Below are 27944 nucleotides of genomic sequence, written 5' to 3'. Positions count from 1 at the left end.
ACCTACTATGCTCAACGTCATCCGGGACTACCGGGCAGACCCAGGCTACGCTCTGACTACTCTTGCGATCGTGGATACTTTACAGACTGTGACTCTCTCTTTTGACTGGAATCGTACTTTCCCACGCGTTCTGATATATTCCGGATTTTATAATTTTGCTCGGAAATTTGAGGTGGGTGAAAAAAAAATGTTGACTTTTTCTATGACAGTGTTATTAATATTCAATTTTATTTACTTGGGTAAGGTATTTTTTTGGGAAAAAAATTTTTCTCAACAAAATTTTTCTTTGCATACTCAATGTCTTAGGATTTATTCTAGAAGGATAGCTATCGCACCGCACTCTTGCGGCGGCTACCGGAGTTGCACCCGCGACACGCACAGCCAGTATGCACAGTCACGAATGCACATTGACAGGATGTGGCGCACTTCTGCGCGGTTAGGAATGATTATTAGGGGATAGAGGGGTGTCGTTCACTGGGTCGAAACGATGCGTTTTCCCAGAGGGTTGATGCTGCCGCTTTAAAAATGCATATGGTAACCTGAACTGTATATAATTTAATTTTTACTTTCTTGAGGATTGGTGATTTCTACAGGAATTCCTTTTTTTCCCTTCTTTCGATCCTGAATGCTCGTTGTATAGTTCGTGGAAGCCTGTTTTCTTGAATAAAAAATAAAGTGCTAAGAAATAGACTCGCTTTGCAAGTGGTCTAACGAGTACAGGTCAGACGAACAACCCGTTCCTTACGGTCGAATTATTATCGTCATTATTATTACTCCTCCTATCGTCATCATCATCGTCATTATGCGTACTCCGACTTCTGACGTAGCCGTGAACCTTCGTACCTAACCTCCAATCAGTCCGAGTAGGATTTCACGAATCCGGAAAAGGGAAAGGAAAATTGGATGGATCATTGAGTATTTTGAAAAATCATTATTTAATCATTTAATTTTATCAGTCAATATATCATTATTAAAATCACTATTATTTATGCACCGCGCAAGTGGCTATTGAATTAATATGGGAAGATTGATCGATGTAAATAATTGACTTGATTTATTTATCTGCACGGAGTCATCATCGTCATTGCGCGTACTTTGACTTCTTAGCCGTAATTGAAATTCTTGACAGTTATCATTTATGTTTTTTCGATTGAGAAATCTTAATAGAAAATTTTTTTTCTTATTCATCGCAGACGTAAACGACTGACTTGATCGATGTGCCTTTACGAATTATTTATTAATCTTCAATTATAAGATCAAGCTGCAGCATCACTTTTAGATTCGGATGAAAATAAAAATTTCAAAGTCTGCTTAGATGATCTATGAAAATCATCATTGATAATTATACGTATTACTTATGAAATATATTAATTGAGTTATATATCGGAATCAATAAGTCTTGATGATTGGGTTATAAAATTCATCGATACCTGTACAAAAATTTTTTTATTCATTTCTTTCATATACTTACTCCCCCCCCTACTTATACCCCCACTCCTCATACATACGCACAGGTACAGCAATTTCGAAAAACACTGCCCTAATTGATCCTACGCCCGTTCAGGCCTCTGGTTCTACCTGGCAGAATGAGAAGGCGGTATGGACAGACAGAAAGACAGTCAGTCAAAAAGTCAGTCAGACAACAGACAGACTGAAAGACAGCCAGACGTATAGACGAACTGAGGAACCATACCGGTACGACCAGTCGCTAATACAATACCGGGAACTGGCTCACACTTGCCAATAATGAGCCGTCGTGAAGAAGAGGGCCGGAAAAGAGGCGCCAAGAGCAGGTTTCGGGCCTTATATGCCAAGGTCCAATAAATAGGAATCCCTGTGCCGGATTCATTCATAAAATATAAGGGTTGTTTCTAAAAAAAAAAATTTTCTTTCAAAATCATCCCTTGAAATCTCATATTTGATTTTTGGATGAATTTGAAATTTTTGTAAAAATTTTTTTTTATACCCAACCTGTCATGTTTCAATATCATGTATATCCAGCTGTATACCGTGATTTTATTATGTACACGTTTCTATCTGTTGACAATAGGTTGGACAATATTTAAGATTAGAGCCGAGCAAATGCCAACAAGTTGATTCGTAATAGTTGGGTCGCCAATCGTGCGCGCACGACTCGAGGAGAAGCGATTCGCGTTGCATGCCGCAAATTGGTTCAAATATTTACGCAATTGGCATGATAACCACATTACGTGATTATGTACGGTTGTTGCGCGCGATCCCATTGCTCCTGCCGCACTGTATCCCCTCTTTATTCATCTCCATCCCCTCGCTCTTGGAAACTCATCCAACCCCTCTCTCTCTCTCTCTCTTACTCCAACTTGACAGACCCTCGCTCCATCCCCCGTGTAAACGGTAAATCAGACTTATTAAATGAACAACCGTGCTTTGCGTTTAGCTACGCGTGTTGTTCGTTAAATTGGGTACTTTTGCAAAACGACCACGAGCAGTCACGGTGATCGTCTACAATGACTTTGTGACGGGATTGGAGTTACATGTTACATATTTAAGAATTTTTTTTATCAGGGGTCGATAAATCGGAACAGAAAAAAAATTTATTAATTTTTGGAATTTTTTTAAGTATTCGAAATTTTTTTTCTAAGGGATGAAATTCGTCATCTTTTTTCATATGAAATTGCTTGTGTCTTTTTGGGGTTATGGTGTTAGTCGGTTAGGGGACGATTGGTACGAATTGATGTTTCTCGTTCGGGAAGGGATCGTTTGGATTATGTCGTTTTAAAAGAACGAGGAGCGATCTACAATTCGATGATGGTATTTAGGTCATTGTGGCAGGAGAGTGAATCGCAGGCTCTCTGTTACCGCATAATGAATTAAAATTACCGGTCGGCATCGAGGCGACGACGTAAACACAAAGCATTGCTTTTAAACACCAGAATTATCGTAATTACAACAATTTATTGTTTCAAGCCAGCAGTGAATGGACGGAGTAAAATCATTAGGCGTGCCATCCCTGGCGCTATCTTACGGATATATCGGTAACCATTTAAATGTTTCTTTACCCACCGCGACATCTGTCGCGCATCGCCGAAACTCGTTGGACCTCTCATCGTCGGTCATAAAGTATTTATTACGTATAATTCTCTATCGTTAACTCACCACCCTAGAGTATTTATAGCGCAGTACCGTTTTTACCCTGAAATACAATAATATATTATTACCTGTAATATATAACGAGAACGAATCATTCGAATAATTCTATTAATCATTTAATACACTGTAATTTATATTCAAGGTATCGTATAAACATTTTATTAACTTCTTTCTTTTTTTCCATTCAATTACCATCATACAGAATGCATGTTTATCTTTTCAATCGGCAAGACACCGACGATAAATTTTCGATAAAGTAAGTCATCACGAGACATTATCACTATTTCAAATTAAATATGCATCCGGGTAGATAATAAAGTGTCATCACCCCATGCAATTATAAATGATAATAATTAATTAATAAGAACGAAGTGGCACGTCGTCATTATCTATCTATCACATTTTAGATTATTTCACATTTTATTTTATTCATCCTATCACATTTTTTTTCGCATCTCCGTTTCGTTGCATACGACTCCACCGAAGATTTTCAACCCCTCGCCTGTCGACCCCTGTCTGATAAAATTACACGAATGGCCTCGTAGCCATTACGTCATTACAGTCGTTTAAAGTAATCAAAAGAAAAAAATTCATCCCCCCTCTTCAGTGGTGACATTTTCTAACCCAGCTGTAATTACCAATAATAAATTTTACATCGGTCCAAGGAAAAGGGGTCACTCCAAGGGTTGGATCTCATCGTCATGAACGATCTAGTGTTGGGGGGAAAAATGTACCCCTACGCCCCTGCTCGGAATTGCAACTGCGCTCGCATGCGGAACTTCTTGAAACATGCAAGCTTACCGATGCAACGCGTGCAGAAAATGCATCGCACGGCATTCCGGTGACATTTGGTATCGAGTATCAATACCTTCTCATTATAGATGTCTAGTGTATTTGATATTTCGTATAATATCACCGAATTACCCGCAATGCCGTCGCCCAGTGGAAATCATAACCGGGATGGAGTAAAGTGGAGGAATATTACCGGTCACGTAAGATTACGTAAGAATAGCAAATAATTTATGGCTATTGCCAATTCATCCCTTGTATAAAAAAAATTTCGTATACTACCCTTAGGATGGAATTTTTTTATTATAACTGCACTTGGCTGTTGGTTATAGTCAGAACGATGTCATTATCGATTGACGTCGGATAGTAAATTTTCAGAGAGGTTGAAATAATTTTCAAAAAAAAAAAAATTTTTTTTAACTGCGATTATGAGTTTTGTAGTCATCTTATCTGGTATTCGTATGTGGAGGAATAATTTGATACATTTTTTTTAGACAGATTTTATTTTAACGGGAACATCTGCTTGGGGATGATTTTTGAGGGTGTCAATAATACCGGTGATGGTATTCTTTAAATTGTTGCGTGCTGCAGCCGTTTTAATTTCTTTTTCTTTTCTGTAATGGCGATTGGTACGCGTGCTGCTAATTATTAGCGAAGAAGTGGATTTCAGGCTGGGAGATACTGGATTGTCCTATAGGTGTCAGAAAAGGGGTGGATACTGTGGATGTTAATGGTAGGCTTATTTGTGCAATCTTTCTCGTGCATGATGATATATATTTTTGCGATTTTTCTGCTGATTTGCGGAAGCACCTTTTCACTGGTGACTTTACGGTTCTGTTGTGTCAAGCAGCTGCTACATGTGGTGAAATCGATAAGTTGGTTTTTTGAGAATTTTTTTGTTTTCCACTCAAACCACATTTTTTTACGTAAACGCGTACAGGTACGCTTGCACCATAGTGACGAATATTGGATAAATTAAAAAAAAAATAATTCGATGCTTCAAAATTTATTTGAAATATTGCCCCGTCACCGATGATTCTTATACAGTTAAAAAGGAGTGCGCGTTGACTATCATTATATTAAATTTGTTTGGCCATTTTGAATCGTCCTGTTGGGGTTCATTTTTTTTTCAATTTTTCATTTCGATTCGCTAGCTTCCGTACGCTTTACCCTTTGCACAATTTGCTGTGCGCTATGAAAAAATTTTTTTTAATTTGGTTTGTAATTAGCTTTGATCGATTGGTATAAAATTTTTTTTAATTATACTTGTCGTATGCTGTTCCGTACTTTGAGGAATCTGCCGCATAAAGGCTCATAAGAGTTTTCAAAAATTCGGGTGAATTTTCTAAGGCGTTCGAATAATTCTCCCAGGACCACGGATCGTCTCCTGTATAAAAACAAAATATAAAATAAATTGAAAATTGTATTATTTAATCTTATCACTAAAAACTGACCTGCGACTGGTGGAAATTCCACGGGTCTTTTCGCAGCTTCTTGAAATGAATCCGAATTTCTGTACCACGGCCACGAACCACTTGATTTAATTGACGTCTACGAATAAAATGGTTATGATAAATAAAACAAAAATTTTGAGAAAAAAAATTATTTTATTACCGGTGCGAATCCTCCGCGTCTACCAATCCTCGGCACGCTTTTGGATGCTTTCAAAAAGAAATCTTCAAAATTTCCACTGCGTTTCTCAAATTTTGGAATTGACTTATAAGCATTCATAAAAAATTCCGGCACCTCCTCCGTCTTCACTGTGTTACTTTCTACACTGAGTACCATCATGGCTAAGATTAGAATAGTCGCTGAAAAATAATAATAAAATTTTTTTTTTTTTAATTCAAATATTACTTAATTATATACAATAATATTTTTACAAAATATATCATTTTTATGTACAGATTTATTTATCATAAATGTACCACCTTCAAGGCGTACACATATATAGTATATATATATACACATATATAGAGTTTATCAGATATATATAAACCATAGATACTAATTACTCACCGCCAATGAGAGAAACACTGGCACAACCACGTGATTTCAATTGCGTCGTCATTGGAATAAAAATCGTAGGCCTGTGAGGTTTAGAAAATTGGAATTAAAAATAAAATATTATTACAACACCTCGAAGGTTCAATTCGCGTAATACAAATATAAAGAATAGACGGATACGCGTCGTTCGAGAGTTCTGTGAAAACTGAACTTTAATCGCGAGAAAAGATTTTTCTGAGCACAGTAGAACGTGACAACTCGGAGTATCGCAAATAAGTGTTTTCTCGATACTCTTGATATTTAAATATATCTTGATATCGTATTTCTTCAATATACATACAACACGCCTCGATCTTATATTTTTATTTCCTACTTGATAAATTGTGCAAAATTTTTTTAACGTAAGAATAAGGTAAATATGATTTTTTAAATATATTACAAAATTGTATAATTTATTATCATCAGATTACCGATCGGAATAATTTTCTTACTTACCTGATGATAGAATCACAAGACTGACTCTCACTGGCTTTGAACTCCCATATTTATACTGGATTAATTTCGGATTAATTATTTTGGTCGTGTCCAACTTGTAAATTGGCACGGGTCTTGGATACTTGCTTGTGTTGGTAAAAAAAAAAGAAACAGTTTGTTACTGTTATACGGGAAATTATAGTCGATCGTAGCAGGCAATGATGTACTGATTTATTTAATTAAGAAGTAATTACTAATTTATATTAAATTATAATTAATTTTCAATCATACAATTGTTAAATATTTGTCAATATTTTTTTAAGGATTTTGAAGTGAAATATATGCAAAATAAAAATCAGACAAGACAATTCTTTTCCATTTTGTCATTGTACACAGTTTCGCCTACACATGACGTATATAGTAGTATTGTAGCCCTTATCCCGGCAGGTGAAAAAAACGTGCTTACCATATCAAATCGTTCGATCTAAAACATCAGATTATAAAACATTGCGAACTGCTATAGTAAAAAAAAAAAATAAAAACACGAAATGGTACATTGTAAAATGATAAAGAAGGTAAATATTCATTAGGAAGGATAAGTAGTGATATAACGAATAATAAAAACATATTTAATCAATCAAAATCCTTTATTTATTACAACATGAACGAATACAGTGTAATGATAATGAGTGGAAACAAAGGCGATCATTGTAATTGAATTTATATTAATTTTATCTCATTAAAATAAATCATCATTCGTATCCAACGTTATTTATAACGTTTATTTATCTAAATATTTAATATGATAAGGTATTGTGAAAGCGGTGAAACATTCGGTAAATGTATGATTAAATGCAGGGCTCAGTTATGGTATATTAATCGATATCAATTAATTTCGTATCCGACTGTGTTGTTTGATCGAAATATTATCAGTTCAGTTGGTTTCTTGGTGAGCAAACCAGGCGCTGCAAGTTTCGCTGGCGACTTCGCACATCGCGGTCAAGGCTCTTCCGGTAACTTCGTAATCTGTACCGTCAGTAGGTAAAACAGGAAAAATTATCAGTCGATAATTTGGTTGCGTGTGTCGGTAACAAGTAAACAAATTAATTACCTGTAACGGTGCTGGATCGCTTGCCGAAGATGCTGCCGTTGAAGGGTGGTTTTCTGTAAGCCGCGTTCACACTGAGGACGGCGACGGTTGCAAGAACGGCGAAGATGGTGAGAATAACGCGGATGGAAACCATTTTGAAGCTTGACTTAAATGAAAAGAATATTTTTATTGTAAAACTCTTAATATTTTTATTATAAAGTTTGGAGTGTTTTTTGAAATTTATTTTCTACGTTTACCTGGCTCGTTGTACTTTCTTAAAGAATCAATGTACTTCTTTGACTGTTGTCAACTGAGTGATGCTTCTCTGAGTAAAGTTTCGAGCTTTTATACTAGCGGGAGTCTATCTGGATTTTAGTGCCTCTATTACAAGTAATTGTGAAGCATTATTTGCATACGTGTTCTTGATGACTTCGGAAAATTGATTATTGATTTTACATGTTTCATGTGATCTCTATGGTGTTTCGAAGTGAAATATTTTCTAGTGATAAAAGAGGGATGACAAGTTTTAAGGGTAGGAGATTTTCAAAATTTTGTTACCTGTGCTGCTGCGGTATAGACGTGTCCAGAAGATGGATGGCAGATGACTGACACTACCTACAAAAATGTCCATCCTTTTATACCATCCCTAGATAACCTCAGGGACTCTCGTGAGATCCAGAAAATCCAATAGCGTATTACGTGGAGCTATCAAGGAACATAATGTAATTGTGACTATCCTGATTATACTTTACCACTTGGGAAATAAGTATTGTCTCGTGACTAAAATTAATTGTGAGCAAACAAGGGTGGATGGATGATAGTCGTTAAAATTGGAATTGTATCTTTTAGAAAAGTTTTTGTGATATATTGATATTTACATTAAAAACTTCTTGCAGGTACAATATCTCTTTTCTTTTTTTTTTCTTGAGAGAGAGGGACTTTGATCTTCCTGAGAGTTAAATCTTTTCGAAAATTGTTATACCAGTTTTTTCTACTCTGTAACCCCAACAAATATTTGCTCGATCGGTAACTGTAGTATATATCGTCTGCCGAATAGGGTAAACTTTGGATTATGTTTATTATGTAGCTTCATATGGTATTTGCAGTTTATCTGGAATCGTTGATTCAAGATAAACAGACTAGGCGTATTCAGTATCATGCGAGTCTGACATACCGACGCATCATCGAGAATGCTGCCACCTGTGAGTTGAAGCAGGTACTACTACGTTATCCTGAACATACTGTTCTCAGTCTTTGCTGAACTAAAAGCTTGTCTTCAAGTGTAAGAAATTGTAATCATACAGGGGTCGATATCCATTAGATGCAAGCTTCTTTGCAAGGTATTTTCACAGCATTTCTTCTTAAGGAATTTCTAGAGTTCCGTCGACATGTGCTGAGCGTTATATTCCAGGTAACAAATTACATTTTTATTGGCACAAACAGGCCATATCCTTCTAATGCATGTTTTCGTAAAAGGTATTGTTTGCTAACCTTATCAAACACTTAACCGAAAGTTACATCTCCTAGAAGCTCAGCTATCTGCAGCCCACAATCGTTTATCACGTTTAGACTCCCGTGACCGCCGAATAAATGCCAGGTTAACACTTTGACATCCCAGCGTAAATTAACTGTTTCCCATGAGGCCCAAGTTCGCGGTTCGTCGTAACCCATACCTGCAGAAATAACTGTCAACCATATATGGCTTATGTGACGGTCAACGTGTTGAGTATTTAAGGTGTCTATGGAAAGCTGGAACAGAAACTTGAACAAATCATGCCACGTGGCATTACGTAATTACAATCAAAGTCTCATGGCCAGTTTTTTCATCTCCGGATACGTTCCCGATACCCGTATCCGGAAGATATCACGTGGTATTGGGCATAGCTATCCATTAGGTAAAAATTATTTAAGGAAAAAGAAAATGGTCATTATAGTGTCAGAAATAGTGATATGCCAATATTAAAAATTCGTAAAAGGATTCATATATATATAATTTACAACGTTCTCGATTGGCAACATTTTACTGCGTCATATATAAGGTACGTATTCGGTACATAAGCTTGGTACATATTCGATTTTCGTACAACGATCAAAGTTGACTTGGTGCAAGTAATTTTTATAAACTCAACCGAGTTTCTTGACCACTCGAAAATGCAGTGAGAAACTTTTAGAAAATTTTAATGATGAAATATAAAATGTGGCATCGATCATTTTTTATTTACATAATTTACATTATACGTATACATTTTCTTTAACGGTAATCAGTTATTAATCGTACAAATAAAATTACGATTATATATAATAATACAGTAGACTTACAAATTTAAATTACCATAATTGTATAAACATTAAGGAAAATATTTATATTATTATTATACATAGATATATTGTATTACTATACACTGCAGAATGCGTTTATAGCCCCAATTGTGATCGACTATAGTCGTATATTATATGCATTCTCACTACCGACTTTTCGATTTTTGAGAAAAACTTTATTAATGAAATTCTCAAAAATTAATCTCGTCGCCGATGCTCGAAGCACGAAATAGACAATTATATCGCACAGGCGTACTAATAGCTACGTTTTATTGTCGCGTCACAACTTTTTAAACGGCATGCCATAATCAACTTAACTACTGCGATACTTATTAATTAGCGTAGGAAGAACGAGGAGAATCGATTAGAAAATTTTGAAAAATAAGTAAACCACGGATCGTTAGATTCGAAGGGATACCGATAATTCTGCATGAGATATTAATCACGTATAAATTTTTATATTATTTCTATACTAATAATTATTTATAAGCGAAAGTACGATAGTTTGGTGAATTATTGAAACGAGTGTTTTTACAATGGATAAATAAATATTTTTTATCCTCTTATCTATAAAACAGCTAAATTAATTTCTATATTTGTACGTTCCTCTCGTTGCTTAACCTGTATTTTGAAATAGAGTTTTAATGAAATTATATATTTTACCAAAATATCGCTCTTTCGCGTTGGCTCTTCCCGGATTCTTTTAGTTAATCCAGTGCAGCCAATTTTATTATTAATGGAAGACTTGGTTGTTGTTTTTCCTTATAATTTATTCCCTGTAAAAGGTACTTATTTATTTTATTTCGATTATATGGTTAAAGCTTATTGACACGATCGCGAAATTGGCTGATAGTAGCATTTTTGCATCGCGTATATTGTTTATTGCATAATACACACATTGCACACCCCTGCCGCGTTCACACGTTGAAAAAAAAATATATATTTTCACTAATTATGCAATTCCAAAATCTCGAAATCCACCACGATAGTACTTGTCATATATACGTCGTGTGAACTCGGCTTTGTGTTAACTCCTTACGACTAAAGCGGATACATCTGTATTCGGTATAAATTTACGTAACGCCTCGCCCCCTTTTTTTTTTTACCGAATTACGCTAATTAGGAGTAAATCGTTAATTAGACTGTCCTAGACACTTAAGTTTTCTCAAACTTCAGCGCCCATTAAAGTGAAACCTTCGACACTGATATAATTCAGGTATTATAGAATTTCCATTTTTTTTTTTTAACTACACTAAATACACGCATTAATGACAAATCTGTGCGAGAAAGAAAAAAATAATTTAATTAATTAAAATAATTTTTTAATTAAATTAAAAAATGTATATCATAAATCTTGTGCATTTTTTAATAGTGCTTGAGAAATAAGTGCATTTTTTATAAAGTGGTACGTCATTTAGGAATATTAAAAGTACGTATTTTTTTGTTGTTGATAAAACAATAATAATCGAAATAAACGAATAAAATGTTTCTTCATCTTTCTTTTACAGCTAACTCATCTAATTCGAGAGGATCTCTTAACCCTACAGGATATGTGAATTTATTCTTCCTTGTGATCCTCCTCAGGATCCAATCTTCACCCAATAATCATTCCAACCGTTTCGATTTCCAGATTGGCTGATAAGCCGCCGTACTTTCCACGATACATCCTCCATCGGTATAGGAATTATGAATCGATCTTGATACCAACAGGGGACACCACTTCCTGTGTTCCCGGTTATACAGATGCAGCCACCTGAACACAGTATCCGTGGTAAAAATATTCTATTTTGAAAATTTTCTTTGACAAATTTGTGAAATCCTTGATAATCTTGAATAAGCAAAAGTAAAAAACTGCCCATAAATAAAAATTATTCTCTTTGGCTCAAAGATAAAGTATCAAAATACCTATTTCCTTTATCACTCAAAAATTCTGAAATTTAAAATTAAAAAACGTTTTTCCAACAACCTCAAATTTTTCAAAAATTTTCATCAACACTCATCATACTCACCATTAGAATCTGCATGATCTTCCGCATCTTCTCCATCCTCCCCACAGTCATCCTTCATTTTGAAGTGTTTCCCCTTCTCAATCTCCTTGTAACTATTTTCAGAATATCCAAGTAAACGTCATATCTCCACAAGTCTCCTCTACGTTCGACCCAGTCAAGAATTCAGGCCCAGAATGCCTATGGAAGTAATCACAAATAATATCTGGTCCATGCAACAAGGAGTCTGTCTACTCCTAACCGAGGGACCCGGCAGACTGAATCTCCAGTCGTCTTTTACGTCATGATATTTCTCTCAGAGTAGAGCACAGCAATGCGCAGACTCCCCATCACATCCCGGATACGTTGACAAGGGGTGTAGGATGTTCTCACAGAATCCATCCCCGAAAGACCAACCCTAGCAACCTCCGGAGTAACACCCACCAAGTCCGGGCGTCATCTGAAACTGATGGCAAATCAATACCCAGGAGAAGTGCCTAGTATGGTAGTCGACCTCGCCTGGATCTGTGAAATTCCGACGTTCCTCTTCCAGCATCCAACTATTCAACTGTTCAACTATTCAACTACTCAACTATACAACTCTAAACATTACTCAAGACAAAATAAATGCCAGGAACAAGATAAACCGTATGCATGGTACCTCAAGCTAATCCATGTATATAATACAGTGACGTCGACTGAATCAAAAGTTGATGGATAATATTGATATAAAAAAAATAGAAATTTTTATTACTATATTTTTTATTTCAACTGATCAAACGAATTGAATATTGTATGAATTTTATCTGACCGACACTGATTGCCCTCACTTTATCGTATTAGAGATCGTAAGTGGTGTATATGGTATGTTTCTACTTACTACTGTCTGACTGCTACACTATGTTTCTACTAAGGATTGTAGTATATACGATATATGCATACATAGTGTGGAATAAAATTCCATCGACTTCGATACAACCTCGACCGGGATTTCGAAATGGTGAAATATTCTAGACGTAATATATGAGGATGTCCTTTTATTTTTTCATTAAATTACTATTCGGTATACTTAATGGCGTCCACGGTGAATTTATCGCTGGGAAATTAGGTTAAGTATTTTGTACTTTTGGTAAATTAATTAACGTTGTGGCTGTGTTGTTTTACGTCTAATTGATGTGCACTTTATGGTTACTGGTATACTGTATTCAAGTAAGGTATGTACGTCATAACTTCTGACACTAACGAGAACTGATTATGTTATAACTGTACTGTATTAATGGATGGTTGGTAGTATCTTCTTGGATCAGTTGGAGAGTTTCCAAAATGTCAACAGTAACGTCCAATACGTATTGGAGATAAGGGACCTTCACGGAAACGTCACATAGGTGGAATATAGTAGAAAATATATTTTCAAATTTATTTTATGTATATCTTGAATATACAATTTTTGCCATATTATATATATATGTATACAGGATATATTTTATGACATAAATCCTACTAGTATTATTTTACATGCAATATATTTTCTATTTTCTATTGTCACGTAAATATTTTGTCATCGAATATTGTGGTATTTGTTCATATCAGCAAAATGCTATGACGAATTGTTCAGATTGTACATACGATGTAACACGTATCGTATACAGTTATTGGTATTATCTTTGGATTTGTTAAATCCTACAGGATTTCTACTCATGATCTTTTATTATCTCTGCTGGGCAGTCGTTTTCTTATCGCAATGTACGTACGAGAAATTGTGCCAGTATAAGTTTACTCTGATTATACATACTCATTAAAATTCGCCAACTTGCCACTCGACAGTTTCTACTTAGCCACGATCAGTCAAGCCAACCTAATCTCAGCCTTCACCCTCCGAGTTGTGCATAAACTGCCAACAAAAAGAACTAGTGGCAAGTTAAGGGCCTTGTCAAATTTTCACTCCTGTCAAATATTCTCGCCAAGTCGATTAAGGTTTTTGTGACGTACAGCTGTGCATAATGTGTTGTCAACTTTTTATTTCAATAGAAAGTCCATACTCAAAATTTCCAGCACGACATGTCTAATGGACACGGAACAATAAGAATGGGCAGAACAAAGAACCCTTGTAGGCTAAGGGTACGGTATTTTTGGAAAAAAAAAAATTGGCAAGTAATATCAAAAGGAACAATAATCACATAGTCCTTTTATCAATACGAGGATATTTTTTTAACATTTTTTTTTTTTACTTTCAGATGAATCCGGATGCTAGGGGTGATATCGAGGGATGAAACTGAACCGAAGAAAATTTTGTCGAAAAATTTAAATCAAAAATGAATCTGACTTCTTTGGCCTGAAGAATTTTTGTTTTTTGAAAAGTTTGGACAATTGAGAAAAATCTCACCCCCTCACTCTTCCGTCATCCGTCCTCCCGAGAATCTTAAAAGATTTTTCCTGCCACGGGCAGAAAGGGCCTTCAATTTAAACTTTACTTTCAAGTACGTCAGCGTTGAAGTAAAGAGAAGGTGGATTACCACCCTCCACGACTTTCAGCCTCCGACAGGGTTGAAAATTCCTTGAGGTGGTTTAGAGAGGATCGATCCCACCTTGTGGGCTCGCATTAAATCACTAGAGGAGATTCGGACCACCTTCGACCTTCTCGCAACCACCGACGCCAACAAGAGGATTTTCTACCCCAGAACTTTCTTCGCTTTTCGCGCAGCATCCCCCTTTTTCTTTAGATTCGTATACCTGCCACTCATCCAGGAGCGTACGCAATTACCATTATTTAACCAGCTTGAATTAGCCATTGTGAACGAAGCTTTATGGTTCCCTGACAATTGTCACCCTGTTGAAATAATTCAAATACGCAATTTAATTCCGAATAGGGGTAGATTTTTTTAAGTGCCAAAAAAAAAAATTTTTAACGAAACTTTTTTCAAATTGATGGATACGTAAGGGATGAAAAATTCGGATAATTCTTATTCGTCCAGGGTAACGCAAGTTAGCGGTACTGGGGTAGAATGGCGAATAAGAAGAATGAGGTCGTGATAAAAGGACGAAGAAATTCCTACCGGGAAATAGGTACGCTCCTGGTCTTTTTCTAAGAGGGAAGAACCTCTTCTCTCACTGGGAAGGGTTGGAGGACAGGAGGTATTGATTAAATCCTCCAACGGCCATTTTGCCTCGCTATCCGATTGGCTACCGTCCATTTTGTCCTCCCTGTCTCCTGCCACCCCTTCGCGTTCATCCCTTATGGCCTTGGGCAACAAACCGACCTGGCGCAGGCGTCGCGACATTTACCACGGAAATCACGCTCGCAATTGAATTTCCACCATTCGTTCTGCACACGACTGCTTATTACACGTTTCGTCAGACATTCGGAACGCCAGTGGCCTTTTTCTTCTTGCTATACTATACAAGACAGTTTTCCTAAAGATACTATACTCTATGTACGATCGTCATATACTTGCAGACGGGACTTATTTATTATATCGAGGAAAATATGTTGTAACGATACAAAAAAATGTTTAATATTTTTCGTGCTAACCTAAATACGTGTTAATAAAAAAAACTAGGTACTTTATAGGTAAATAAAAATGAAGGTACATTGTATTACAAGATATTGCATATTATCTTGTACAGTTTCCCGATATATGGTGAAAAATAAATAAGTAAAATTTCAAAAAAGTTATTTAAGAAAAACTATTTTTCCTCGTTTTGTATTATCTATAAATATAATAATAATAATTGAAATTTTTTGAAAATCCAAAATTACACTATATCGATAGAGTATATTAAGGGAAATTTTTTGTTAAAAATAGGAAACGAGTAATTTCTAGTTTTGAGGAAAACTAAAAATACCCGTACACCAGACCTTAGGAATTTTCCTTATTCGATGATCTTTTAGTCGATGTTGGTAGACTCCGTAGAAGCAGCATCCCTTGGTACCCCTAGTTTAAGGGATGTAGATGGCTGATTGGTTTATACTGGCCACGCCTACAACCCTCCCACGTGGTATTGGAACCCTGCTTAAACCACGCCCACGTAGCGCACCCTCGTAAAGGCGAAAACTGGGTCAGACAGAAGGTCTGCTCTGCCGAACTCCAAGACCGAGTAGACGTCCAGGCGTTAGCCGCAGTCCCATCGAAACCACCCCGAAGCCCGTCGCTCGCCCTGACGACCAACCCTTGCCACTTTTCGTCTGAACCCAAGCAGGAAGCAGCAAGAAAAAGAAACAGGTAAGCCATCCAGACCGCAGATCGCATTAGGGCAATTTAGAGCTGTGAATATTAATTAAAATCGACTTTCTTAACCACGAGAGAGGATTCCTAGAAGCCAGATAACTTGCGGCTGACGATCCGCCGTTACCTTGGCGTACGGTTAAACCAATTTGAATATCGCTTCGACAAGTCTTTACTTTTGCAATAAACAATTTTCCGTGCAATTTTTTAAATTTTTATTTCGTACAATCCACATTTTTGATTTTAAGGGCTACCAATAGAAATTTCAAAAATTCAAGTTACCTTGCAGTAATATTTTTTATTACATAAATTTCAACCGATACACTTCGTTCATCCATAACGGTTTCAGTGAATAATAAAAAATTTTATTTTTAATAATCTTAGTCAATTTCAAAATTCGAAATTTTTTTTTGCATTAATCCTAAAAATCTCATTTTCACGCGTCTTAGGTATCGACTCGCTAAGGTCCATCGTCACGATGATAAATTCTAATAAATTTCTTTTAAATTAACCAAAGTCTTTTTCATATTGTCTTTTGACTTACAGAAAATAAAAAATAAGAATTATCACGCAAACGCTGTCCATGTTTCTTTGGTCGCTCAACCTGCCTTCGCCATTTTCTTGATACTTCTACTAACTTTGCTGCTTTGATCCCATTTCTAATGATAAGACGAACGACTGTGAACCAAGACAAACTATTGTTGTTCATTGTTGTAGGGACTGAGGCGAGGGCTACTGCTGAGAGACATGGACAATGTGCAAATGATCGGCACTAAAATCACAGCGATCAAGGAATACTTATATGTAAGGCATACGCATATCATCGCATAATCGGAGAACAATTTTTTATTCAAAATTAATCATGGACCAGTAGATCAAGATTAAGCTCGCTTAACCATTTCGCCGCTTAAACCATGATGAATCAACGATAGTTATTAATTGTTTTTATAACCTTTAAACCCTATTTCTATATACACATATATATTTAGATTCAATTATTAATTAGATCTTTTTTTTTATATTTGCAGAATTTCGCAAGGACCCACTCCCCCACGAGACTCATGAGTTCCGAAAATACCTATTCGCTCTCCAAAGAGCATAGCAATCTAAAGTACACGGGTAAGTATCGTTTTATATAAAAAAAAATTTATTATTAACTAGTAGGTATAGCAGCATGAAAAATTTGAATGGAGGTGAAGAAAATTGTATGAATAAAAAAAAAAGAGGTACGTATCTTAGTACGTGTCGTAGATTGATTTTGTACCGTGAATATTTTTCAATTCCGAAAGCCACGTACGGCCACCCCTAATTTCGACTTCTTGACGTCCCATCAAAATCTATAAACCACAATATTGTCGTGATTTCGCGCGGGGGTAGTTTCGCGGCACCGAAGGGTGCATAATAATGGAGGATTTAGGATCAGGCCAAAGAGTTCCGTATGGGGGTGAGTGGTTGAGGACAGATTACATGCCGCAGGGGACAGAGCGCAGGGAGAGGAAGGGTTGTTTTCAGTTTTATTTGCACATCGGGAAGTGCCGTCGGCCGATAAGGGTTGGTGCGTGCCGTCGGCCGATTCCTGGCTCACATATTCAGATTAGGTAAAACTCATTTCCTGTGCGTACACATGTCCACGGTATAAAATTAAGGGTGGTTAACCGTCATCCCTTAGGCTGTAGTGAAAAATGAAAAAATACTTAAAAAATGTTGTACCGAGCTAATTCCCATGAATAACAGACCTAATCCAGTCTGCTTATACGAATGTAAATCGGTGGAATTAATTTCCAAGAAACAACCCCTATCAAGACGGTTTAATTAAACGGTTCCAACCGCATCTGGTACCGACGACCGTAACCCGTGGTCGCCCTTAACCCCCATAATATATCAAGCCTTGTTGAGATTTTGGAAAAAAATGTTTTTCCAAAAAATTATATTTTTCTAATAATCAAATAGTGCTCGAAGGAAAATAATATTCGTTACTACCCTTGTCAATTTCCATCGGACGGTTACCAAAGACTCGACTGCCGAAGCTTTTTCATAAATTAAATCTCTATTCCATCCAATGCGAAAATACAGTTGCACCCGCGAAACCCCATGCTTTGTTTATATCTAGGATTACGATAATGGCTAAGGGCTACTGGGGGTTGTTGGAAGGGGGGTTCAGCACAGGGGTTATTCTTAGTATATTTTATGGTCCTACTCTCCAAAAGAGACAGTTCAATCTCGCTGGGATTTACCGGAAGCACATTGAAATGTCCTGCGAGTATTTCACTCGATTAAACTACCCTTACAGTAGGTATATCAAACGTATTTATTTAGACTTATATATATATATATATTAATCGTGCATGCATCTATGGAATGATTAATATAATTATATAATTACTATAGAGGAAATTAATGGGGACTACAGCCAGGCACAGGACTTGGTCTTCATCATGGATGAAAGATGGTGTCATCCCACCAAACAAGTGAGAGTGTGTCAATATAGGTCTATACTTTCAATTGTTTGATGAGGTGAAATCATTCTAATCGCGCCTCGATTCGATGCCGAATGAAACGCACGGTAGGATTCATCATTGGGATTGACAATGTGATTTATGAGATGGGAGTAAAATCATTGAGACGAATAATTGGCTGCGTGCTGTCGCTGAAGAGATTTCACTTGATTGACAATTAAAGGGTTGCGATTATGTGAGGTATACATTTCTTTTTGCACGTATTAAAAATAATTTTTGAATAAGGTAGGATAAAAAAAAATTTCCAAAAAATTTTTACCTACGTTCGATTTTCCTTATCGGACGTGATTTTGTCTCCTTTCAGATATCCTGCCACAAAATGCGGAAGGGTACCCGGCCACGAAGGAGTTCCTGATGAAGGTCGTCGACATCCTTTTGGATTTCGTAAAAGCGACCAACGATCGCAATGCCAAAGTTTTGGAATTTCATCATCCGGCTGACATGAGCAGACTCCTGGACCTGGAGATACCCGACTCGGGGGTTACTCTTCAGCAACTACTTCTGGATTGCTCAACCACCCTTAAGTACCAAGTGAAGACGGGTGAGTGAATATTTTGAAAAATTAAAAAATTTTTTTCGACTTACTCGGAAATTAATCAATCTCCGCACTGATTATATTTCGCGCACAGCATTGCCCGTGGAAGCATCCCCTAGGAATGAGATAAGCTTCATGATTTCATATTCAATTTAGCATACGTACCTACAGGGTGGAGATAAGGTGGTTGAAGATACTCGGCAACCCTCTGCCTCGGAAAATATACACGGGTGTTATAAACGTGATAAATGACGAAGGGGGATGAAAGTTAAAAAAGGAAGAACTAGCTGGCTCCTATCAATAAGGGAGGATCTTGCGGTGGTGGGTACCGGAAGCTTATACTCCTGGGAACCAGATAGATACTGGGGGTGTGCGAATCTTATCCAAAATCCATTATTCCATATTATTTCTCACTGTATATATATATATATATATATATATATATATATATATATATACATACATACAGTATATATAACAATAATCCATTGTATATAGTGGATTTGTGTTTTGAGATTAGAAAAACCAACCCTTAGCCTTCAAGCCATTTGAAGTGCCACAAAAGTTCGCTATCGCGAATCAAATTACCAGCTGTGAATGGATGCTAATACACAATGGCAGCGTACACCTAGCATAACAAGACTTTGGTGAAAAGTAACCAAACCTACCCTAACATAAGTAATTTCGAAAGGGGATTCGCCACCCTTCGCCATTGAGGAACGTGTGCACGATACGTGGTGGTAGCAACCAAAACTTATTATTAGATTACGTACCCCCAAAATTCGCCCTACTGTTATCTCATCCCCCCCCCCGCCATTCCTCTCTCTCATTCTACAAGAACATCCCTTATATCCTGAATTCCTCTGTCCTTCACCCTACGTAGAGTCCACGGCTGTTCTCCTAGAATGCCTGTCGAATATTGATCTTTGGATATTACTCGAACGTATCTCACGGCTCGACGACTGCTGTGAAGATATTTTACCGGATGCTGGGGAAGGAGTGATGTCGTTAAGATGACCATAGATTGCAGTCCGGATATAAAAAGAGATGATAGATAGGGGGTGGAACACGTGGCACGATGTAATAATGATGAAAAAAAGAAAAAAGGTGAAGAATTTAATAATAACTTGTAAAAGTAATATTTTTAAGGGATGAAGTAAGTAACTTCAATTTGCGTTCCTTATTAGATTTTTTTTTATTCATAGAGATACATTTTTTTCGTGCAATCGTTTGAGCCGTTCGATTAAAAAAATTTTTTTCGAATTTTTGAAAAATAATCAATGCCGCTTACGATTGGCCGGGGTATCGCGACACTTTGCGGGGTTTGCGCACGTGCCGCGCAACTGGGGTGGGAAATTCAATAGGATCGGTGTAATTAAGAGCCATTTCTACACGATTTTCCCCAGCGGGATGGGGTCGTGCGAAACAGTAAATAGGGGCGAGGGTTATGGGGCGTTACAATCCCTAGCAAAAGCACCCCAGATTCCCCTAGTACCTAGTGTACAGTTGGCTAGTATCAGAACTTGCTGGAATTTCAATTGATACTGGCAATTAGTCAAGCGTCAATTAATTTTATTTACATAAATACGCATATGCATATTCGTACTACGCGAGGATTTATAAAAATTTATCTGCATACCGGATATGCTTATTTTATATAGATATGCTGAAAAGTGTATATTAAAAAAAAATACTACCCTTAGCCACAGCTTCGCTGTCTTCTACTATATAAAACGATCACTGGCACTGTTTTCGGAATGGTATGATTGATTGCGCAGTATTAACGTTAAGCCGGGGTTACACACTTCTCTTCATACAAATCCTAAACCCCTAATTTATCACCAGGGTTTGGGGAAGGCCTGCCCCCAACAGGTCCAGCAACGTTCTCCTCTATTTCTTTCTCTATAGTCATCCCGCGATGAAATTAGTCGGAAAAATGATCCAGCATCATCAAATTGGTACAGTACACCCCCCTTAAAACTATTCAATCCGTAAATCAATTGATTGTTCTAAAAAAAAAATTTTTTTTCACATTGCCCAAAGCATACCCGAAAACAGTCAAAACGCAAAAAAAAACGAGACTAACCCCTTTTAAACGCTTAATTTAAGTTATATGACGAAAATTATAATTCATCTTCTCGGCTGGACCACGGATGCTGTTTACTCTTCGCGAAAGAGTCATCCCGTTTGAGAGCCTCTGCAAACAATCTAGTGGTGCAGCGACGCGTGTGACGCGCAAAATGCGGGTGCTCCGGACCATCGACCCCTCGATGTAGAAACAGAAAGAGAAAAAAAAAAGAAAAAGAAGTAACCCCTATCAAAGTCCTCTCGCTGTACCAAAAACGTCCATCTACCCCACCGGACGCGTGCCACGATTCGTCGACCGAGATAATTGCGAATAACACTGCAACAAACGGCTCAAATACCGAGAGCATCTACAGGAGAAAATTCTCTTGGCTAAGTCCTTCTGCTGCTATCAGGAGGACAATGTAACGGGAAAAATCCAGACGATACATAGAAACTGCCAGGATAAGGGATTAAGGACCATTAAGTATGGTTGCTGAGTATTTTCGTTACAGCTTCATTCCCGTACAGGGACGTCTAGTGCCTTTTAGTTCCTACTCTGGTAAAGTTCCCAAATCCTTAACCTGCCTGCCAAGGGATCTCCCACTACGTCATGTGTCAATCAGGACGTAATACCAGGAGATTAAAACGCGCCGTCCGTCACTGGGGGTAGGCTGCACCCATTTACCCTCTAGCCAGCTGATGCCTGGCTGACTAAGGATTACTATTTACTACTGTCTGACAAATTGCTGTATAACTAATAATACAAATTTATATATAATATTTTTTTTATAATACAGTAAAACGTTTACAATAATTTATATTTCATTCTCAAACTATCACTCTTATTCTTACGCTTATCTATGGGCAGAAAGGGATGACCTTTCACCCTAGATATCTAATAGACATCCATCACAGTTTCGTATAAGCCTCTTTATATTTCTATATCCAGGGTTTATATATATATATATATATATAGTATTACGCTCTGACTAGTATTCTAATACTAGTTGAACACCCGGTAGATGAAACAGGAAGGCGTAAGCTGCTCCCCCATCATGCAGCCTCCATCAAACAGAAGCATTAGGCTTGATCCGTGCGCGATGTTCACTCGAGCGGATGACAACGTACTCAGCGAGGTTAAAGCTCCGCACTCGAGACCTGGAGAAGCGTAACTTTTCAGAGTCATGTCTGTTACATCCATAGAGAATTTGCGTACGCGTGCCGGATCCCATTATGTCACATTGGGATTATTAATTACAGATGCTTTTAGGAGGAATCAGAGCTGGCTCGGACATAATAAATGAATTTGAAGTTAATTACTTTTTACTTTTCTCTGGGTCATAGGTCATCCTCATTTCTTTAACCAACTGTCCTGCGGCCTCGACCTGGTCTCCATGGCTGGCGAATGGCTGACTGCCACGGCCAATACGAATATGTTCACCTATGAGATCGCACCGGTGTTCATCCTTATGGAGCACATTGTTCTTCAGAAGATGCGTGAACTCATTGGGTGGTCCGGCGGTGACTCCATTCTTGCACCGGGAGGCTCAATCAGCAATCTGTACGCCTTCCTCGCAGCTAGGCATAAAATGTTTCCCATGTATAAGGAACGTGGTTTGGCTGCTGTCGGTGGGCAGTTGGTTATGTTTACGTCCGATCAGGTAATTTCTAATTATTTTTATATTTATTGCTAATGGGGATTTTGATATTGATTGTTTGTCACGATGGATCTTTTTTTTATTATTCTAGTGTCATTATTCTGTGAAGTCATGTGCCTCTGTGTGCGGATTAGGCACGGATAATTGCGTCATGGTACCCAGCGATGATCGCGGACGTATGATTCCGGCGAAACTTGAGGAACTTATTCTGGAACGTAAGGCCAGGGGTCATATTCCGTTCTTTGTCAATGCTACTGCTGGGACTACTGTGATTGGTGCGTTCGATCCAATTCCGGAAATCGCTGATATCTGTCAGAAATATAAATTGTGGCTTCATATCGACGTGAGTTTGTATTCTGGACTTTTAATAGTTTATAGTTTTTTTTATTTTTCTATTTTCTCCTTTATTTCTGCGTTTTCGTAGACTTGAATTATTCAAGAGATTTTCGGGCAGATTTAGCCGGATGTTAAACTGTAGTCTGCGTTGTAAAATGGCTAATGCTTAAGAGTCTTAGCTTAAGTAATATATGTGGGAAACAGCAGATCTCGCCTTGTGAGCTTTTCACCAAATTAACTGGGAAATTCGGAAAACCAGAGATTTAGAAGTCAGTGTATAGTCAGGGCTCAGAAGGGTATTGATATTGTGATTTTCTTACTTTTTCACTAAAAATACATTTTTTTTTGTTCCAGGCGGCGTGGGGTGGTGGACTGCTTTTATCGCGAAGATACAGACATCCTAGATTGACGGGAATCGAGCGGTAATTGAATTTTTATTTTTTTTAATTTTATCGAACGCTTATAAAGCGTCGCATTCCTCTCGTTGAACTGTTTTATATTTGATTTATATTATCAGAATCATCGACGAAATTTTATAATCGTGTAATAACGCATAGGCGAACCGGTTGAAAATCCGGAGAAAATCCACGAATAAACACTCGCGTTTAGTTATGCTAATTTAATTTATTCGCGGCTCCACGCGATGAGCGAATTTTCTCACTGCTTTCTCGCCTGAGGTTCTTACGCATGGACCCACCCTCCTGTCTGATAATACATCTAGAGAAAGAAAAAAAAATAAAGAGAAACAGAGATTTAGAGTGTGAGATTCTTTCTCAAGAGAGGGATGCAGCTTTAATCCCCAAGTTTTATAGTTTATTGGGGCTTACTTTGATGGAGTCCTTCGAAAAACACACTATGCCCGGGACAGGGCCGGAATTATTGGGGGTTTGGAGGGGGCTTGCCACCACGTGCCAAAATCAATACATCCCTTTCAAGAGGACGATAGATGGAGGATCGCGAGACAGTATGCCCGTGAAAATTACTTTACATGAGAATGGCTGGGCGACCGATTGAATATTGGGGGTTGTATTCACCCCTGTAATAGATTGGCGGCATAAACCGCGATTAAGGTGTATTTTTATACCGTGCAAGAAAGCCACTTGCAATAGGGCCTTTTTTTTGAAAAGCTACTTTTTCTTTATCGCGACAAAGACGCATAAATAAGTAGATACCATAAAGATTTGAATAAGAATATAAATGTTGAGCTTTTTTTCGGGGAATTTAGTATTATCTGCCTGTGCATAGGGATTTTTGAAAAGTGTTTGTAGACATTTTTTTGAACGTCAAGATCAATCAAGTTGTACTTGAAAAATTATTACCAATCTTTTGTTTGATACAAGGACGTGTACCTACTGGCAAGTATTATTGATATAAAAATTCGCAACTGACGATTTCGAGGATCCTTATTTCCAAAAGGAGATCCTTGTAATCCGCAATATGAAGGAGAGGGTGCACCGAGTGACTCCTGTCTTCGGCACATGCCAACTTTCACATCCATCGGAGGGCCCCTAGTTCTAACCAAGGGCTCATGGACCATTCGTGGAACTAGAGGGATGAGCATTGGCAGAGGGGTTGGCGAGATTAATCCCCGATTTGCATCCAGACGCATCTGCTTCCCCAGTGAGTCTCGGGTGTAGACAGTCCCTGACCCTAAAAGCGGTAGAAGCCACCCTAGGGACCTCTTGGGCTAACAATCAGACAAAACTCTTTTAAATGGAATTCCAGAAGTTACAAGAATGCCAAAAAAAATGAGTCAATTCCATAAAAAAAAAAAAGGCACTCGACACAAAGCTGTCAATATTACAAAAATTCTGTCGCAGTGAAAAAATGGTAAATTTTTCAAAAATCTATGTCCACTATGAAAAATCTTTTTTTTTAGCTATTCTATAAAGTATCTGTAAAATTCTCTAAAACGACTGTACCACAGACAGGACTTCCTTCCTGAGGAGTCTTGATTAAAATGGCAAACGTAGAGAGCGAAGAGCGGAGAGTGAAAGCCAGAAGTCCAACACAGAAGCAACAGCTGGATCCGTTCCCTGAAGCGCATTTACAGTACAGAACTCTCCTCTTATTGACGCACCAGCATCTCTTTATGCCTGGCAAGTTTGAAATAAAGCTCGTGCCCCGACAATGCCGGATTAAACTCGTACATACAAAAGGATCCACAGTTTTTGTGTCCAGGGACCCGGAGGAAAAATTCGCGATTCCGTGTAAAACGCGCTGCGAATATCCTACCGACGATTTCCTCTCTTCAGTACTGCCCCGAGCATCTTTCTCAGCCTGTATGAGTAAAATAAAAGAGAAAAAATTAAAAAAGATATATATCAAAGAAAAATACCACAAGGTACAATTAATAGCTACTCTGCTTACTTTTGTACTGCAAGCTGTCCATCTTGCTTTACCACTCTAGTCAAAGCCTCGACACTGCTCCCAACAGTAGTCGTCCAACATTTTCGAGGGCTCGGGGTAATTAGCATCCCTTGCAATATATATTGCCGAGCTTTTGGGGTTGGCACCTACTGTACAGGAACGAACGTTAAGACTTTGGGGCCACGCGCCAACCCCAGCTGCGAATCGCATTAATCACAAGCGCTTTTATATTCTCTTGCAGTCGTTACTCTTGGCCAAAATAAAAGCCAGGCTGTCCGTGGCTAATTTGACTGTACCGTAGAACTACCCCTGCTGGCAAGTGCCTGAGCCTAGGTACCGAAGAAATTTAAGAGGGTATAATTTAGAGTGGATAATTTGAAATTGAATTTTTTAAAAATTACATAACCTTCAACACGGTTTTTACACACTCCAGTCAAAAAGGACGTTAATCGACCTCTGCAAGCGATGGATATCACTTTTCCTGTATCCGTGGATGCACTCGAGATTCTGAAGCACCCTTGCGGTGTAGGTTGCAATAGGGGTTGAATATGTGTCAGTTGCCAGGCAGCGATAACATTCGTCATAACACGTGCGAGATGTCCTGTCCTGCTGCTTTGTGATTTGTGCGATGATGCCTGGTTGAACGTAACGCGTTTAGGGGATGACGGCGTTTCGTATAATCAGACTTGAAGTCCTGTTGGATGAGATATTTAACGGGTGTAATATTTAGTATGTAATTAAAATAAGGGATTTTCGGTTAATCGTTAATTAAACTAGATATAGAAAATCTAGGCCGAAGGACTCGCAAATTTGTAAGGTTTGTTGCGGAAGACCGAAAGGATTAAAGGGGTCGCTGGATTTAACGGAAGAGGTGTGTCTTTACGCCCTGGGTTAAAGCTACCCCATAGCTTTATTAATAGCTTCTCTCGAATTGATGGAGCCCCCTAGGAAGAACAGGGTCGGTATACCTCGTATTTTATCCGTCATCGGTTCCCCAGGGGTGGGATAAGAGTTTGACGACCGGCTGAAACTCTCCAAGGGCTCTTTAGCCCGGGCGAACCTGCGTTCACCAAAAAATCTATTTAGTCCCTTCTATAAACTGTCTCTAACAGTTCCTCACTCGATGGTTTATATATCACTCCTGTCCATCGATACAAACGGATGCCACAATACGGTGCCATCTTCTTGTGATTTCAGGGCCGAGTCCGTTACTTGGAATCCGCACAAGCTGATGGGTGCTCTGCTCCAGTGTTCCAGCATCCACTTCAAGGAGGACGTGAGTACTAAAAAAAAATTTATTTTCAAAATCATAACACACGAATGGTTACCACCTTGTCGACAAGTATCAACCCTCCCTGGAGAACAGGGTATGCTTGCTTGACTGACAGGGTGAGGTTGAGAAATACCGAGGTAGATTCCAAGGATAGTGGAGGGACGATTAACCAAGAAAAAAGAAAAAAAATGACGGTCTAGCAGAGAATTTCATTCCTGCAGAGAAGTGACGTAGCAGTAGCTGCATTCCAAAGGGGTTGCTCCGGGGGGGTACAAATGCTGGATCCCCAGGACTGTAGGAATTTAATTAAACTAAGAGATAACATATGTTGCCGACCAGTGACGTCAGAGTGGGGGGAGGGGCGCACCCCTCCCTTTTTGACAGCCTACAGTTATTGCCAACTCAGGGACTCGCCCTCTGGATATTAAAATTCCGTGCACCGGCTGCTGCACGAAAATATTTAGGGGAAATTTTGCGCATCCCCACTTTTTTCTTATTCCGTGCTGTCAGCGCAATCGAAAGTTTTGACGTTTTAGAAAATCTTAGAAATTTTCTTAAAGTTTTCTTTTTTTTTAAACTACCCTTCATCGTAGACCTTCAAAAATACTGCGGTTAGGGTCGCGTTAGAGTGGGTACTTTTTAAGGGTAGTTTCTGAACGGTTATAGCTAGGGGTGGCGAATTATACAGGATAAGTTCTTGTAATTAACAAAATGGCCGGAGCTCGATACCAGGTGTCCGACGCCATTTTGGAAGTTCAATGTTACTCGCGAAAGTTTGTGCGCATGTGAGACGTTTATCGACCGTAATGCTTTTGCATGTTACTGTACCGGATGTTGGAATTTGAATTGTACAACATAAATATATATATATATATATATATATATATATATATATATATATATATCGGTACGAATCTTCCTGTGACGTCACTGCTGCAATTTGGCGCTGAAGACAAAATTGGTGCCGGAATTGCCGTATTTTTTTATTCGCGCTTTTTCAGGGACTACTTATCAGCTGCAATCAAATGTCTGCCGAGTATCTTTTCATGACGGATAAATTGTATGACGTAAAATACGATACTGGTGATAAGGTCATTCAATGCGGACGTCATAATGACATTTTCAAATTATGGCTTCAATGGCGCGCTAAGGTAATTTTTTATTTATTTCCAC

At 38.0% G+C, this 27944-nt stretch overlaps 3 protein-coding genes across 6 annotated transcripts in view; 1 reads left to right on the top strand and 2 right to left on the bottom strand.

Annotated features, from left to right (window-relative positions):
• Positions 1–4908: 4908 nt before the first annotated feature.
• LOC107268384 lies at positions 4909–6463 on the bottom strand. The gene is made up of 6 exons (XM_015741103.2): positions 6421–6463; positions 5938–6008; positions 5533–5729; positions 5373–5469; positions 5185–5305; positions 4909–5110 (listed from the first exon to the last, which is right to left on the bottom strand). Exons 2-6 carry the CDS (start codon positions 5987–5989, stop codon positions 5056–5058), a joined length of 522 nt encoding a protein of 173 aa, XP_015596589.1. The 5' UTR covers positions 5990–6008; positions 6421–6463; the 3' UTR covers positions 4909–5055.
• Positions 6464–7056: 593 nt separating this feature from the next.
• Positions 7057–7872, bottom strand: LOC107268383 (SIFamide-related peptide). Of its 3 annotated transcripts, none has more exons than XM_025085707.1 (3): positions 7747–7812; positions 7511–7650; positions 7057–7434 (listed from the first exon to the last, which is right to left on the bottom strand). In XM_025085707.1, the coding sequence occupies exons 2-3, from the start codon at positions 7641–7643 to the stop codon at positions 7334–7336; spliced, it is 234 nt and encodes a 77-aa protein (XP_024941475.1). In that variant the 5' UTR covers positions 7644–7650; positions 7747–7812; the 3' UTR covers positions 7057–7333. The 3 variants fall into 3 exon arrangements, with proteins under 3 accessions (XP_024941475.1, XP_024941474.1, XP_015596587.1); XM_025085706.1 differs by having other exon boundaries at positions 7060–7434; positions 7511–7655; positions 7747–7872; XM_015741101.2 differs by having other exon boundaries at positions 7067–7425; positions 7511–7655; positions 7747–7872.
• Positions 7873–15852: 7980 nt separating this feature from the next.
• The window catches only part of LOC107268390 (glutamate decarboxylase), a 16277-nt gene continuing 4185 nt past the window's right edge, over positions 15853–27944 (top strand). The window contains exons 1-9 of one of the 2 annotated variants that reach the window (XM_015741128.2): positions 15853–16013; positions 16734–16820; positions 17045–17135; positions 18837–19073; positions 22479–22795; positions 22884–23135; positions 23483–23550; positions 26696–26774; positions 27773–27922. In XM_015741128.2, the coding sequence (XP_015596614.1) occupies positions 16764–16820; positions 17045–17135; positions 18837–19073; positions 22479–22795; positions 22884–23135; positions 23483–23550; positions 26696–26774; positions 27773–27922 (1251 nt within the window). In that variant the 5' untranslated portion in view covers positions 15853–16013; positions 16734–16763. The remainder of the gene's footprint in view (positions 16014–16733; positions 16821–17044; positions 17136–18836; positions 19074–22478; positions 22796–22883; positions 23136–23482; positions 23551–26695; positions 26775–27772; positions 27923–27944) is intronic. The other variant, XM_015741129.2, reaches the window with a different exon arrangement.

The sequence above is a fragment of the Cephus cinctus genome, unplaced genomic scaffold (genome assembly GCF_000341935.2).
Source record: "Cephus cinctus unplaced genomic scaffold, Ccin1 Ccin1_scaffold0542, whole genome shotgun sequence".
Taxonomy (NCBI): Eukaryota; Metazoa; Arthropoda; class Insecta; order Hymenoptera; family Cephidae; genus Cephus; species Cephus cinctus.
This window is presented reverse-complemented; position numbering and strand designations above follow the sequence as displayed.

Coding starts and splice junctions, on each gene's coding strand:
- LOC107268384 (XM_015741103.2), bottom strand. CDS start 5,989: ATGACGACGCAATTGAAATCACGTGGTTGTGCCAGTGTTTCTCTCATT. Junction 5,470..5,532: donor GACGCGGAGGATTCGCACCG/GTAATAAAATAA, acceptor TTTTATTCGTAG/ACGTCAATTAAATCAAGTGG. Junction 5,111..5,184: donor TACGGAACAGCATACGACAA/GTATAATTAAAA, acceptor ATTTTTTCATAG/CGCACAGCAAATTGTGCAAA.
- LOC107268383 (XM_025085706.1), bottom strand. CDS start 7,643: ATGGTTTCCATCCGCGTTATTCTCACCATCTTCGCCGTTCTTGCAACC. Junction 7,435..7,510: donor GCGATCCAGCACCGTTACAG/GTAATTAATTTG, acceptor TTTTACCTACTG/ACGGTACAGATTACGAAGTT.